The sequence below is a fragment of the Sinocyclocheilus grahami genome, unplaced genomic scaffold, assembly GCF_001515645.1.
Source record: "Sinocyclocheilus grahami isolate Dianchi unplaced genomic scaffold, SAMN03320097.WGS_v1.1 scaffold184.1, whole genome shotgun sequence".
NCBI classification, from domain to species: domain Eukaryota; kingdom Metazoa; phylum Chordata; class Actinopteri; order Cypriniformes; family Cyprinidae; genus Sinocyclocheilus; species Sinocyclocheilus grahami.
The window spans coordinates 1,191,021-1,206,171 of NW_015505363.1; the positions used below are offsets into that span (position 1 = coordinate 1,191,021).

Genomic DNA, 15,151 nt, shown 5'->3' on the forward strand with positions numbered 1-15,151 from the left:
TTTTGCCCCACTGTACCTCTCTATACCATGACCTCTTGTGGCCTAGTAACGTGATCAAAGCAAACCTGGCCTTTATCTTTAGACACACACCTTCATGAATTTCTCTGAAGAAAAGAGAGAACTAACACTCAAGTGATTTTACATTTGCCAGTCAGACAGCAAAGAAAAGGAATTGGTGGCTGACTAAATACTTTTTTGCCCCACTGTACCTCTCTATACCATGACCTCTTGTGGCCTAATAACGTGATCAAAGCAAACCTGGCCTTTATCTTTAGACACACACCTTCATGAATTTCTCTGAAGAAAAGAGAGAACTAACACTCAAGTGATTTTACATTTGCCAGTCAGACAGCAAAGAAAAGGAAGTGTGTGTGTGTGTGTGTGTGTGTGTGTGTGTGTGTGAAGTGTGTAGGCCTGCTTGTACCTTGAAAGCACTGTAATATATGCAGATGAGACCAGTCCAGAGTTTTGATGAGCCCTTACACATCTGTTCACAATTATAGAGTTGAATGACTCAACATCAGGCCCAACGAGTTTATATAATTAGTACATTAGATGTAGACATCTTTCCCAGTGTGCATAGACCAGACACATATTTTTCACAGGTCACTGCTGGGTTCATTTCGGTCCTTTAAAGGGATACTCCACCCTAAAATGAAAATGTTGTCATTAATCACTTACCCCCATGTCGTTCCAAACCCGTAAATGCTTCGTTCGTCTTTGGAACACAATTTAAGATATTGTGACTGTCCGATTGACTGCCAAGTAAATTACACTGTCAAGGTCCAGAAAAGTATGAAAGACATCGTCAGAATAGTCCATCAGTGGTTCAACCGTAACGTTATGAAGCGATGAGAATACTTTTTGTACGTGAAGAAAACAAAAACGCGAAGACTTTATTCAACAATTTGTCTCCTCTGTGTCTCTCCACATCACCGTAGCGCCATTTTGGAGAATATCTGCTGATCGCAAGCAGCGTACGCTATTCTGTGTCAGCCATGACACTTGGCAGTCAATCGGACAGTCACAAGCCTCCCGCTTTTCATCCAAAATATCTTAAATTTTGTTCCAAAGATGAAAATTTTCATTTTGGGGTGGAGTATCCCTTTAATGTGTTAATGAAGAAGTGTTGGCCTGTGTTGAGGTCTCTTGACTGTCCACGCCGACTCTGGCACTGTGTACAGACTTTGATTTGAAACGGTTGTATAGCTATATTGTTTTTATTTACTATATAATTTTTTAGAATTTACTAAATTATTGTTAGAATATAGATGTGGATGAATATCCACTTCTTTGTGTTACGTTGCAGTTTCTCTCTGTCTTAAGAAACCCCGAAACTTTTGAAAAGCCAATTTTCTGAGTGCTACTGGATGTTTAAAGGACAATTCAACATTGCAGGCCCCAAAGTCAACAATTGAAAAGAAATCTTTCTAACAGCCATTAGTGCCGCTTGGTGCTATTTTTATTATTTTTTGTCCATCTATGTAACTAAACACTGGCTTGAATTAAAGCTGTAGTGTGATCCATATGTTTTACTGCTGAATAAACTAGATATTTTGCGATAAACTATGAATGAATGCAGACTGTACAAGTCCTTGTAGTCCTAGTATGTTAAAAATGAGAAACCTGTCTTGTATCATGATAGGTCAAGGAGGAAATGCTCTTTGAGGCCCTGACAACACGGAAAACAGTGACGGTGGGCGAGAAGCTGATAGTCCCATACAAACTTGCAGAGGTAAGCAAAAAAAAAAAGTCTTTCACTTTTTTTCTTTCTAAATGCAATAATCTGATTGGCATAACCAGCATTAAGTAATTTAGGATAATATTACACAAAAGGTTGTTAAAAGTCAGTCAGGCTGAAAAGTTTTTCGAGCTAGGAGGAAACTTTAATTTTTTAATTTTTTTTAACTTATGTATGACAACATTTACAAGAGGCTTCATGACCTACATTTAGCAATTCATGCTGTGTGTTACTGTTAAGGACACATGAGAATGAATCATTTAAAATGGCTAAATGTGGTATAATATATAGTAGCACAGCTGTGGTTCATGTTAATGTTTTTTTCAGAATAAACCAGATGGAATGATGTTCATGTAGATGTAGTCAATGTCTAAATATAAATGTCTTTTGTGGTCTGTTTTTGGGGCCTTTCTAAAGAGTTACTTCAATTTTAATTTTTAACATTTCTAATTTTCTTCATTCATCCCTTCACTGATGTGATGCTCACAGTGAAGTAATGTGCTTCTCAAGGGCTTTTTCATGCTCCGTCATCATAATTAGAACCAGCTATGAGGTTTTCAGAGCTTTTATCCAGCATTAGGACTCTGTTCTCCTGTCATCTTTAAATAATGGACTGGCAAACTCTTTTATTAAAATTACAGTCACCATTTGACCACCATTTGACTTGATAAATTCCTTGAACTTTATACACTTACAGATTTAAACACTAAAATCCTTGCAAATATAGAGTTAAGTTGTTCATATAACCACAAGTAAAAGTTTTACCCTCTCTATCTAGAGGTGGCTGATTTATTGTATATTCAAGAGATATGTGTCATGACTTTGCTGGCAACATCAAATTAACCAACATTGTGAATATTGTCAATTCATAGTGGCATTTATACATTATATGAGTTTTTTTTCTAACCATATAAGATGAAAGCATCATCTTTTATGCCAAATTCTTGCATTTAATCAGTAAATTCAATTAGAATATTGAGACACTCTAGGCCTATTGCTAATCTTTTAAAATCATAGCATCACAAAATATCAACAAAATCCATCTTTGCACTGCAGAGGTAGCATTTAGATGTATTTACACACAGTGTTTGCTCAGATGCAGCTCAGTTTACACTGAAATTTAAATTACATTTTAATGCTATGAGATTTAATGGAGTTTTTAATTGTATTTATTTAGAAATTATACTAAAACCTGTCTTAATGAATGAATAATGGCGTCATTCATTCATCTGATTTTTTCAAATGGCTGATTTCATTCTCATTGATGAATGGGTCATTGAATGAATATTCTCGAAAGAAATGACACACTTGTTTGTGTGATATTGTTTACCATTATGTCATATGATATAAATAAAATACAAAGGGGCATTTTTAACTACATTCTATTTGGATTTGTGAACTGTTCATTGTCAAACTTAAGCTGAACTAGAATATGGAATATGGCCCAAATCACAAAATACTGAATCACGACATCTCCTACTCTAAAAACTGATGACCACAGTAGTAGGACAGGAGCAGTTGTTTGACAGAAGCAGTGGCTGAGGGCAGATAACCCTTATTGGTCATGAATATTGGTTGCAGTTTTTGTTCAGTAGTGCTGATTTGAAACCAAAACAAGTCTCCCAGAGATTTTCTGTGTGGCGTGGACCCAGAACACACACACTTTCATGCAGAAGGATCACAAATGGTGCACTGTTGTATCTCTGATTGTTTGTAAATGTGTATTAGACAGGCTGCCATAGTCCTTAATGAAAACCAGCTCAGATTCCTCTTTCAGTTCATCCGATAGTCCTTTAAATCAACACTTCTAATCACTGAGGCTGGCTCTTAACAAAATAGTTTCTTTATGGTTCAGCTGAAGTTGAGATCAAGGCTACAACTACAGTAGCGTACTCAACTCTGCTGAATGATGGTTAACTAGTATGTCTTTGCATTACAGCATGTCCTGCCCAAGACGGGATGTGACAAAACGTGAAAAAAAAGTCATAATCTCTTCCATCATAATTCTAGTTTCTGTACCAATCAACCGTGACGAATAACACTGTTTTGTCTATTGTTCATTTTTATTTATAGTGTCAAGCAGGTATAAGTGGTTTAGACTAATCAAATCTCTCATTGGTGTTAGCTGTATCCCTGTTACAGAAGATTGGATTGTGAGCAGCAGTGTCACAATGTTGAGCATTAAAGTGCCCCTATTATGCCATTTTTAAGGTTCCTAATATTGTTTTAGGAGTCTCCTACAATAGGTTTACATGCATGCGAGGTCAAAAAACGCTATAGTTTTCTCAAAATATGCATTTAATTTCACCTCATTTTCCAACTATTCTCAAACGATTCGTTCAAAGTAGTTTGCCCACTGCCATAGTTTCGTATTTTGAACTTTCGATAGAAAATATAAACATCAATTATTAATCATACTTACAGGTTGTGATTCAGTGGAGCCAGCTGGTCCAAATAAACTGTGTACTGAGCCATCTTTCAAGAGCAAGCGTTTTGTGAATCCCACGATGAACTACCAGAGATTAGAGAAGCAGTCGTCAGTAAAATGACGGGAACACAAAAAAAGATTGGGGTTGTACTGCTGTGGTATAGTGGGGAAAAAAAAATTTTAACCACTGATTCTTTGCAGCCTAATTTTTCGGAAGTGAAATTTACTTTCACAGAGTTCTCTTGACATGAACAAGCTACAGTGTTTGAGGGCGGGGTCAAGTTATTCGTGGCCGGCCAACGTAGAACATAGCATTATGCAAATGTTTTAGACAGTGACGTGTAGCTTTCACAGAAGTGGTATTCGAACTACTGACGACTCGTTTAGGCTGTTCAGAGTCGATTCTTTCTTTCGGGAGACAATAACTTTATCATGCACTTTCGGCTTTGCAGATTGTTTTCATTCACACACTGCTATATTGCACAATTCGAATAAGTGATTAGGTTGTATTGTAATGGAGTATTGCCAAATATTTGTTTGGTATCAGTGAACATGTTTGCATTACATTGTCACATTGTCACATCAGTCATAACTAAATCAAATGGACTTTTTTCACTCTCTTGCAGGCTGGGACGGTACGGGACTCCATGGCTAAGTCCCTCTACAGTGCCCTTTTTGACTGGATTGTGTTCAGGATCAATCACGCGCTGCTCAACCAAAGAGACTTGGAAGAGTCAGCCAAGGTAAAATCATTTCTGTACCGAAGAATGAGTTCTGGATGTTAGCTGGGCCGTTATCTTTATAGATGACAGTGGAGCCCTATAGATGACAGTGGAGCCGTAGTGAGTCACCTGACAGCAATTACATTACACAGCAGGAATATGAGTCCATCTGACTGAAACGCACCCTTTTTTTCTGTGGCTCTCACTGCTTTAATCTCTAGATTATGGATGAAGACATTATGTAATGGGATATATTCACTCACAATGACTGGGCCCCTGCTGTTATGTAAAATTCACTAGAAGATTTCTGCCTATCATTATGTTAGAGTCAAGCCTGAAATAAAGTCTATGCAAGTGCGTGAACACAGCTGAAGTTCAGTTTCAACCAATTGTAATATTTTTCAGCTCATGTTAACCTGCTTCACCTTTTATACTGTACATTAATTCACAGAAACCCAGTGTTTAGTCACTGAAGTGTAGTCAACGTTCGCACACAACGTTTGCACTTGATAGGTTGACTGAAAAGCAGGCATGAAAAGCAGCCTATTGCAGTGCAAAATGTAACTGTTGCACAGTGAAAATGCATTTTGGGAGTTTTTATCAGCCATGAAACTGTATTTGCAGTATTTTATTTGAAAACTGCAGTTACTAATACTATTTAGGCCTGAACTAGGGCTGCACGATTAATCGAATGCGATTGTCATGCGCATTTTGTTAAAAAAGCCGGTTCTGTAATCAGCAGGAAATCATCATCACGTGCTTTCAGATGGAGCAGAATTTACTACACATAGCCGTAGTTCACTGACAAGTTGCGCAAAAAAATCGCGACGATCGAAGACGATTTTATTGCGCTATTCTGAAATCGAAGAAATCGTTCACGATAATGACAGCTGTTTGCATAGCTTCTCAGTGAACTACGGCTCTGTGAAGTAAATGCTGCTCTATCTGAAAGCATGTGAAAATACCACATTTAATAACATATTTTTTACTCCAAACTCACTTCATAATGTCAGTTGAGTGTTTGAAATAAATCCTTCTGTGAGATGATGTGGCTTCTTACACAGAATAAGGCACGCAACATATTTCATAGTATTTAAGCAGTGATAAAGGCATTGCATTATAAATATACTTTATTTTAATGAAAATTATAATAATAAGAACTCAGATAAACCGTATATTGCCATAGTCATGTGTTTATTAGTCATGTTGAATCAATGAAAGCAGTTGAATCTTCTGTTTATTCAGCTGTAGCGATAGGTGTTTTCTGAGTTTCTTCGGCGAGGTGTATTTGGAGTTTCAGCACGAGAGCGCCCTCTGGCCTTTGGATGGAGATTTACTGCTGATCACAGAACCGTGCTTCACTGAAAGAAACGCATGAAAGAAACGTATTAAATAATAATATTATGAAGAAGAATAGCAACTAAAACAAAACACGCAACTCATCAGACTGTAATAGTAAATAATTAAATTGCAGCTTTGACACTTGGTGAGTGTTAATTTTGCCCTGATGTTAATGAGCAAGGTAACTTATGTTAACTAACCTATAGACATATTTATCGCGACTGATACAGTACCATGTCTAGTTTAATAGTGCGGACATTTGACCACTATTGTCCCCTACAGTTTGTTACTGCCACAATGACGCAAGAACATGCTTAAAATCGCCTAGTATTTAAAATGAGAACTTTACTGTTCTTAATTTTCTTCCCATCTCGTCATCTTTTCAGATCCTGTCCATCGGGGTTCTCGATATCTTTGGCTTTGAAGACTACGAGAACAACAGCTTTGAACAATTCTGCATCAACTTCGCCAACGAGAGACTTCAGCACTATTTCAACCAGCACATTTTTAAGCTGGAACAGGTAATGTTTTTTTTTTCTCTCTTTTTATTTAAAAGCTGGACCCAGAGATAACCATCAGCTTCTCTCCCCACGCACAGCTCAAGATTATAGCCTAATAACAGATTTGTTGCCAGCAATTATGATTCAAGTTGTTTTGACTGCACACAGAATAAAACAAGTACCCATATATTGCTTGACTGAATGTTTTCGGCAGAATCAAAGGTTTGCGATCTTTATTTTTGTCTGCTTTCAGCTGCAATTGAAGTGCATGAAATTATCATCAATTCAGCCCAGGGTATATATTCTACTTATGGAGAAAAAATATAGGGGACACATGTTTTTCATTACTTGCGCTTGCTTTAGACTTGCATTAGGAAGTCTAGGGACCAGAATAGAATATAGAAACTTGAGAATTTTTATTTGGGCCAATAAGCAACCACCTAGCAACGCAACCTGCATATTAGCATTGTTATAATCTTTACACAAGCAAACACTGCTCACATTTTCTTAAGTAAATGTCGAAATCTAGTTCCTCTGAACTGTCTTTTTTAACCGTTCTGTGTTTTATGGTAATAAATAATAAATTAAAAAAATTCAATTAATTTCAATTCATCATACAAAATGTAGCCATTACAGACGTCTTTAATGGGTTGGGTTGATGAATACTTTAGGCTGTGTGTTCATGTAAGATAGATTGTCATTAATACTAGCAGTTTCCCACAAAATAAACCGTTTGATAATGAGACAATAAAAAGGGTTGCTTTACTCCAACCTCAGACAAGAATTGCGTCTCTGTGATAATGTGTTTTCTCAATGAGGCCATTCTCTTAGGATGACTAAAGAGGCAACCAGTCACTGTAATGACACCCTGTCAAAGCCGTGCCTTTGTGACGCACCTCAAAGTATATGTTTGCTCAAAGAGGGTTTGTTAGTTTAAGTTTCTAGTCAGTCCAGTGTCCAGATTTGATAAACTCGCTTTGACAGATTTGCTTGCACATGGTACATTTATCCACACAAATCACATAATGTCATAGGAAGTGTAGCTTTATGCAGATGTGCAAATAATAGTCTATCACTTGTGGGTTTAGCACTTCATTTCTGCTTATGTTGACAAATGATTCCTGTCAAAACTGTGGGCAAAGTCAAATTTGCTTATCTGCTTCTCTTTATATTATACTTGTTTTAGGAGTTTCAAGGTAGCTTCCTGCTCGCTGGTCTTCCCATGTTTGAAGATGGTGTTATTTTTTTGGTCCCATCAGCCAATCAGTGTTGTCATGGTGTCATTTTCCAATAACTCAATGATCAGACACATGGCATTTATGGTGATTTGGTTCAAAAATTAGAAACTGAGCACCAATGAGCAAAGATTGCGGTATTTAAATTGTGCCTTGCTGGGAGGTCCTGCTCCAGCCAAGCAACTTCCATTGAGATGAATAGGAATGGTAATGACTAGCTCAGTCTAACCTCATGCTGAACCCATATTAAGGATTCTGGGTAATTTTGTTAAAAGGATTTGTATGTTTAAAAGAATTTTTGATTGAATTCATTCGAATGTCTAGAGAATATTGCCACAACAGTTTTGCTGTTTGTTCCTTGATAAAAGTGCAGGAATTTTGCCGCGTCTGCCAAGTTCCACGCTTTAATTGCTCTAAGAGTTGGAAACTCTTGGATTCAGATGTCAGGAATGAGTTCACATCCTGAGTGTATTGCCAAGTATGTCGTGTGGTAACACTGAATGTTTAATACAGACCATACCCAGGTTATCCACACAAAACATGGAATGTGGCATGTTGTGTGCTTTGACATACTGATTCACAGATTATGAGCGTTAGTTAATGTTTGACTGAAAGTGTGTCAGGGAAACAAGAAAGTCCCGCCTACATACTTGCCATCTGATGCCTATAAATACAGCCATGCTGGAGCCAGTCAACACCACACGCGCTTTCATTAGTCCATTAATGGGCTTTTTTCATTGTGGCATTTATGGAGACGCTGTAAATGTATTTTATTTGATTTGGAGGCTATTTGAGTGCATTTCTCTTATCGGCCAAATAGAGTGCATGTGGTTGCTGAAAAGGTTACATTATTAGTACAAGAACACTATTATTATTACTCATGCTTTAAGTTGAGGATTTGAACAAACCCACAACTGAAAGTATTAGATTTTGGCGTGTAGCTCGCCCAGCACAGTTTGTTTTCTATGTGTTTTGTCATTGTTATCATTATGAACAGACATTCATAAGCTTAAAACTTTATTTTCTTTTATTTCTCATTGACAAAAGTCATCAATCTTTATCAAACTTTGTTTCCATGAACAATAGGATTATATACCATATTATCATGATGAAAAGTCTATGGTGAAAGGTTTCTTGTAATTCTAATCCCCTCTTTTCTTCCTCTTCCTTACACAGGAAGTTGAATGATACGTGTAGATTATCTGCTTTGTTCTGCTGATTTTATACTTTTGCCTTTTAATGGGCAAACAGGAGAGAGATTTCACAGATTGTATGAAACCCTGCTGGGATTATATCCTTTATTGTTTCATTTACTTTCCCAGTGATCCAAGGAAGCAGTTGAGGAGAAAAAAGCTACAAAATGTTAAGAATGTCTTTCATATTATTAAACCGCAAAGACTACAAAACCTCAGGCCGGCGAAAGGAAGTCTCTTTGCAGGCCTGTTGTTTTGTTGTTCTGGCTGCAGTCCAAAAATGAAAGAATTACCTGCGTAGATATAACAGGTTTTGTTAGATGTTCAATTGTACGTTATGCACACATCTTATGTTACAGCTATGAAAGGTTCTGTTGTGGTTTTGTTGTGTTTTGACATAATTCTCGGTCATGAAAACTTGTAAACATTAGCGAATTATAAAACTGTGATCTCCAAGACTGGAAAATGCATCAAAATTAATAAAAGCTTGAACAATCAGGAACTTTGTAATTGTCAGAATGTTTATTGATTCCTCGTGAGTATTAATTATCAGTGTTGAATATGTTTTGTATTCCTTGTAGGAAGAATATAGATCAGAGGGCATTGCTTGGCATAATATTGATTACATCGATAACACTGGCTGCATTAACCTCATCAGCAAGAAGCCCACAGCACTGCTCCACCTACTGGATGAGGAATGCAAGTACGTCTGCCTTTTTCATTGTACACATAAATAGTGGAATAAGAGTATGAATCCAAACTGATACAAGTACGGTATCATTTACAGAGTAAGGTTCCCTCTCCTTAAAATAGCTGGAACCCTGAATCTCCACATCAGTGTGTTTCATGGCTTAAATCTCTATTGTCTCATTCTTCCTCTTCCTGTGGCTGTTGCTTTTCTGCTGAAGTTTTGGCAGCAGCTCTCATTCTTCTCAAGGCCAGAGCAACACTCTGTCTCCAGAAACTTAGTCATGCTCCCTAGAAGACCACTTTCACTCTCTGGTTCTCAACCAAGGGGCCTGGGCCCATTAGGGGACCTCAGCAAACTTCCAAGGGAGGTTTATTATTATTAGTAAATTAAAATAATTTAATTTGAATATTGTGTTGGATAGCAGAGTAATTTAGAGATGCAATGGCAGATTAACATTTAATTGATTTAAAATAGTAATTTTCAAACAAATAATAATAAAATAAATAGAATATTTTTTTAAATAAAAATGAAATTAAATATTTTGCACCATTAAAACTCAAAACTTAACTCAAAACTAGGAAGGAAGAAAGACAGAAAGAAAGAAAGAGAAATAGAAAAAAAAGTATCGGAAGTGAAATCCTGAGCATCACTTGCACTAAAATACAGTATGTATTGTATGAGGGCCCTTCTGATGCACTCTCTTCCTCTTGTATTGCAGCTTTCCACAGGCCACCAATCAGACCCTCCTGGACAAGTTCAAGCGGCAGCATGAGGGAAACCGCTATATTGAGTTTCCTGCAGTCATGGAGTCAGCCTTCATCATTAAACACTACGCAGGGAAAGTCAAATATGGAGTTAAGGTCAGTGCTTTATGCAGCTACACACAGGCCTCTTTGAGTTTTATGATTTATATATCATAATTACAAAAACAGTATCTGACCTGTAGGTCAGATATGTCATAAAATTAACTAAACCATAAACAAGCACAAGCAATGTGTGGAAAAAAAAAACCTGGACAAGTTCAAGCGGCAGCATGAGGGAAACAGCTATATTGAGTTTCCTGCAGTCATGGAGTCAGCCTTCATCATTAAACACTACGCAGGGAAAGTCAAATATGGAGTTAAGGTCAGTGCTTTATGCAGCTACACACAGGCCTTATTTATCATGAGTTTTATGATTTATATATCATAATTACAAAAACAGTATCTGACCTGTAGGTCAGATATGTCATAAAATTAACTAAACCATAAACAAGCACAAGCAATGTGTGGAAATTTTTTATTTTTTTTTGTAACAGATTGATGAGATTTGATACAGTTTAGTTTGTTGGTCCGCTGGATTGGATTTCTTTCTTACTACAAGCAAACTGCTTCAGAGTTTGTTTTCAATCAGACCGAAACCACCTGGTTAAAGTGATCTTGGACTGATTTTTGACTGCCAATTTCCTATATGCCTCAACAAACCAAGGGAGAAAATGTGCGAGTTTCTGAAATAAATGCTCCAAACAAGCCAGGTGTGAAAACGCCCCAAGTACGAATACTGGGACCAACAAAGATGTTGAACCAGCAATATATCCTACTTGACAAAATCCCAGTCACCAATGCAGTCATCGTTCTAGTACTGGTCGTACATCTATAACCACTCAATGTAAAGAGGGTGGTATGTCTTTGTCACATGACTGTATATTTATAGTATATAATGAGTAACTCTCAGTTTGTCGCTCATGGCACCATAAACACGACAGTAATGAGTAACTGTGTGAAGTCCCAGCATCCCATGCTGGTCGACTGTCCCTCTGGGCTGTTTATGTTAACAAATCAAGGTCGGCAATCTGTACCTTTAATAGTGCATTGAAAGATCAGGAACCTCACACTTATTTTTGATAAAGCCTTTTTGATTAAGTCTTTTTATTAAGCATAAAGAATTGCTTGGGTTTTCCGATCATGACCAAAGACTTTCCTAAAATGCATATCAAACATTCTGACTTAAAAGACAGCTTTGGCTTCTGCATTGGCTTTTACCCAAGATGTCACTGAAGTCAAAACATACAATTTGAAGCACCAATCATAAAAGACAGAAACAAATCACAAGGTGTACACCTGGCAGAGTTTGACAGTCATGAGTAGCTGATCCTCTTATTTACAATATAAAGCCTCTGTTCATGTGTTACATAATGGAGCTCTACAGGCCTCACTTTCTCTCTTCACTGATGTTTCATTGACTTCATTGAGTAGATGAGCCTGTATTGTTGGCTGATAGAGTTGTACATAATAACAGTGCCGTTAACTGACTTTCTGTATGACCTGCTGTCCCAGGACTTCAGAGAGAAGAATACGGACCACATGCGGCCAGACATCGTCGCACTCCTCAAGAGCAGTAAAAATGCCTTCATCTGTGGTCTGATCGGTATTGACCCAGTGGCCACCTTCCGCTGGGCTGTACTCAGGGCCTATTTCAGAGCCATGGTAGCCTTCAGGGATGCTGGGAAGAGACATGTGGAGAAACGCAGCGGTGAGTCAAATGAAATGGTTACCTGCACTTTTTTTTGATCACATGCTTGCAGTTTGTGCTACAGATTCGTTAGACAGTACATGTCACACTGTACCAATGCGGTTGGATATAAGAATGACTACAAAGTTCAAAACATTCTTCTTGAACTTGAAAATATTCCAATATCTTATTGTGCAAATCCAAGACCTCTCTTGGACCAATAAATGATACAATTGGCTAAGATACCATTTTTGGGGTTCTGCTGTGTGCCTGATTATAAATCATACAGATTGATCTTGGTCAATTTATCTCTAACCATCAAACTACTTAGGTTAATGGATTTTATTATAAATTATATATTGCATTAAATACTTGAAGCTGCAACTGATCGAAGTAAGCTTTTAGCTTTGCATTAGTTAGTTGATGGTTAGTATTGTATGCAAAAGAATGAGCTTACTAAGCTAACATTTCAATTGTTACATCAAATCATCCCCTCGTAGAATATCATGCTATCAAAAGTTTGGAGTCAGTAAGATTTTATAAATGTTTTTGAAAGGAGTCATTTATTTTCACCAAGGCTGCATTTATTTGGTAAAAAAAACAAATATTAATATTAAAATATAGAAAAACAGTAATGTTGTAAAATATTATATATTATTACAATTGAAACTGTCTGTATTTTAAAATGTAATTCTGTAATGGCAAAGCTGAATTTTTAAGCAGCCATTAATCAAAAACATTTCTTTTGACGAACAGAAAATAGAAAACATAATAAATGTCTTTATTGTCACTTTTGACCAATTTATTGAGCCATTGCTGAAGAGAGAGTCAAAAAAATCTTACACTTATTTTAGGCATCACAACAGAATATTTCTCTATTTAGGTGATCTGCAGCAACTGGTCTTTTTGATTAGGCATTACAAACAAGTCCATGAGAGTTTGGATTCTGGCATATCAGGATTTTGTCGTATCTAACATTGTCGTTCATTTTCAGGGGGTTTGTATCTTTTGCCACATTTAGCTGCGTAACAGTCTTTGCCATAGTGTAAAAAAATTGTTAGACATCTTGAATTTGTAAATGATCAAGTATTATATATATGAAAATATCAGGGCTATTTTGTGTGTATGTTGGCTAGTGAACCATGCCATGTTAGCCCTGCTCCTCTTGCTTGATGTCTGTTGCCCTGCTCTCCAGCTTTTCAGTATCTATAGGCCTTTCTTCCATTACAACAATTTGAATATTAGCAGTTTATCTTAATGCTTTGATACCTCACACAGAGTGCTGTTTCAGCAATCTAGTTTGAATCGTAAGTGCTGCCCACTGCCTCATGGGTTGCATTTCACTGTGGCCCAAATCTGATTTTTAAGTGTGAACACCAAAATTCATATTCAATCTATGACATGTGTACCAGACTGTATGCTGATAGTCAACATTTAGCTTCGCGTAGACAAGCACATCTTTTTTCTCCCTATTTAATCTGTCTTTTCTCTTTCTTCTCTCTTTCTTATTTGTGTTTTTTTTTTTTTTGGCTTTCTAAGGGCATGACGCTGCTGCTCCAGTTGTGAAAAGTGTGGATAGCTTTAGTTTTCTGCATCACCCTGTACATCAGAGAAGCTTAGAGATCCTGCAGAGGTGCAAAGAGGAGAAATACAGTAAGGCTGCATTTCCTTCATCTCGTCTCCTCACTCCATGCACCCCGGGCCAAGACATGAGGACCCCGTTCAATTTTGCTGCTACGGCTATATAAATGCATACCTCTGCAGATACACATATGTAACAGAATCATTGATTTGATTCAGAGCTGAAACTGGCAAGACTTGCCCTCATGTCTCTGCCCATCTGTCTTGCACCTGTCTTGCTTTCCTGCATGATGTCAGTTTGGGCACCTGTCTTTCACTAACAGCCCTCTCTATGGGTTCAGTCCAGCATGCATGCTTCTCGGGCAGCCCACCACTATCCCCTCACTGGAGCCGCTGTTCTGAGCACTCGCGCCCCCGCACCGCTCCAGCTCAGAGTACGCACTTGTTTCTCTTGCCCTCTGAGGACAGCGGGCTCACAATAGGTCTGCTTGATGGAGGTAGCTCAGATTATAGACTATACACACAAAAACACACAGGGAAAAAAATGGTTTAGAAACATTCCTTCATAATTCATTTGTTGTAGTTAGGGCTGGGTGATATAATTGAAAACAATGTAATGTATCTATATATTATATCTCAAAATAGTGATATAATATATATCTCAAAATGAGTAATTGACATGCAGCATGATTATAGACCCCTGTGTAAGTGCAGATGTATATTTTATGTGCTGATCACTATTTCACTTTTACATTTTCCACCTTTTTCATTTTAAATAGTGCTGCTAATTGACAGATGAATTTGTAAAATGATACATTTTCTGTTTAGACTATTAATAATGTTATAAAAGCTGCTTGCAAAATGCCATTTAAAATGGTTATAGATTGAGTTAAGCATGTGACCCACAGAACATTTCAACTTTCCAAAAGTGTTTTAGGACTATGGCTTAAAATAAATAACAATGTAGCTAAAAATAGTCAGCATGTATTCTTCAACCTTTTTCATTAAAAGAACATAAGGAAGATATTTAATGAGATTTTAATAATGTTTAATATTATTATTATTTATACAGTATATACCATACATATTGTACAAATACATTGTACTAGACCGTGATGAATCAGCTGACAAATCTGACCGGTTCATGGAAATGAGAAGTTTGAAAAAATTGGTTTGTAGAAAATCAATTTTTGCGAACATCGGTTCGGTTGGGGGGGGGGGGGGACTCA

At 37.1% G+C, this 15,151-nt stretch overlaps 1 protein-coding gene across 1 annotated transcript in view; it reads left to right on the top strand.

Annotated features, from left to right (window-relative positions):
• LOC107594483 (unconventional myosin-IXa-like) overlaps positions 1 to 15,151 on the top strand; it is a 141,340-nt gene that overhangs the window by 92,994 nt on the left and 33,195 nt on the right. The window contains exons 8-15 of the mRNA XM_016284549.1: positions 1,646 to 1,735; positions 4,796 to 4,912; positions 6,619 to 6,753; positions 9,742 to 9,863; positions 10,570 to 10,711; positions 12,167 to 12,362; positions 13,881 to 13,994; positions 14,264 to 14,419. Of these exons, the coding sequence (XP_016140035.1) occupies positions 1,646 to 1,735; positions 4,796 to 4,912; positions 6,619 to 6,753; positions 9,742 to 9,863; positions 10,570 to 10,711; positions 12,167 to 12,362; positions 13,881 to 13,994; positions 14,264 to 14,419 (1,072 nt within the window). The remainder of the gene's footprint in view (positions 1 to 1,645; positions 1,736 to 4,795; positions 4,913 to 6,618; positions 6,754 to 9,741; positions 9,864 to 10,569; positions 10,712 to 12,166; positions 12,363 to 13,880; positions 13,995 to 14,263; positions 14,420 to 15,151) is intronic.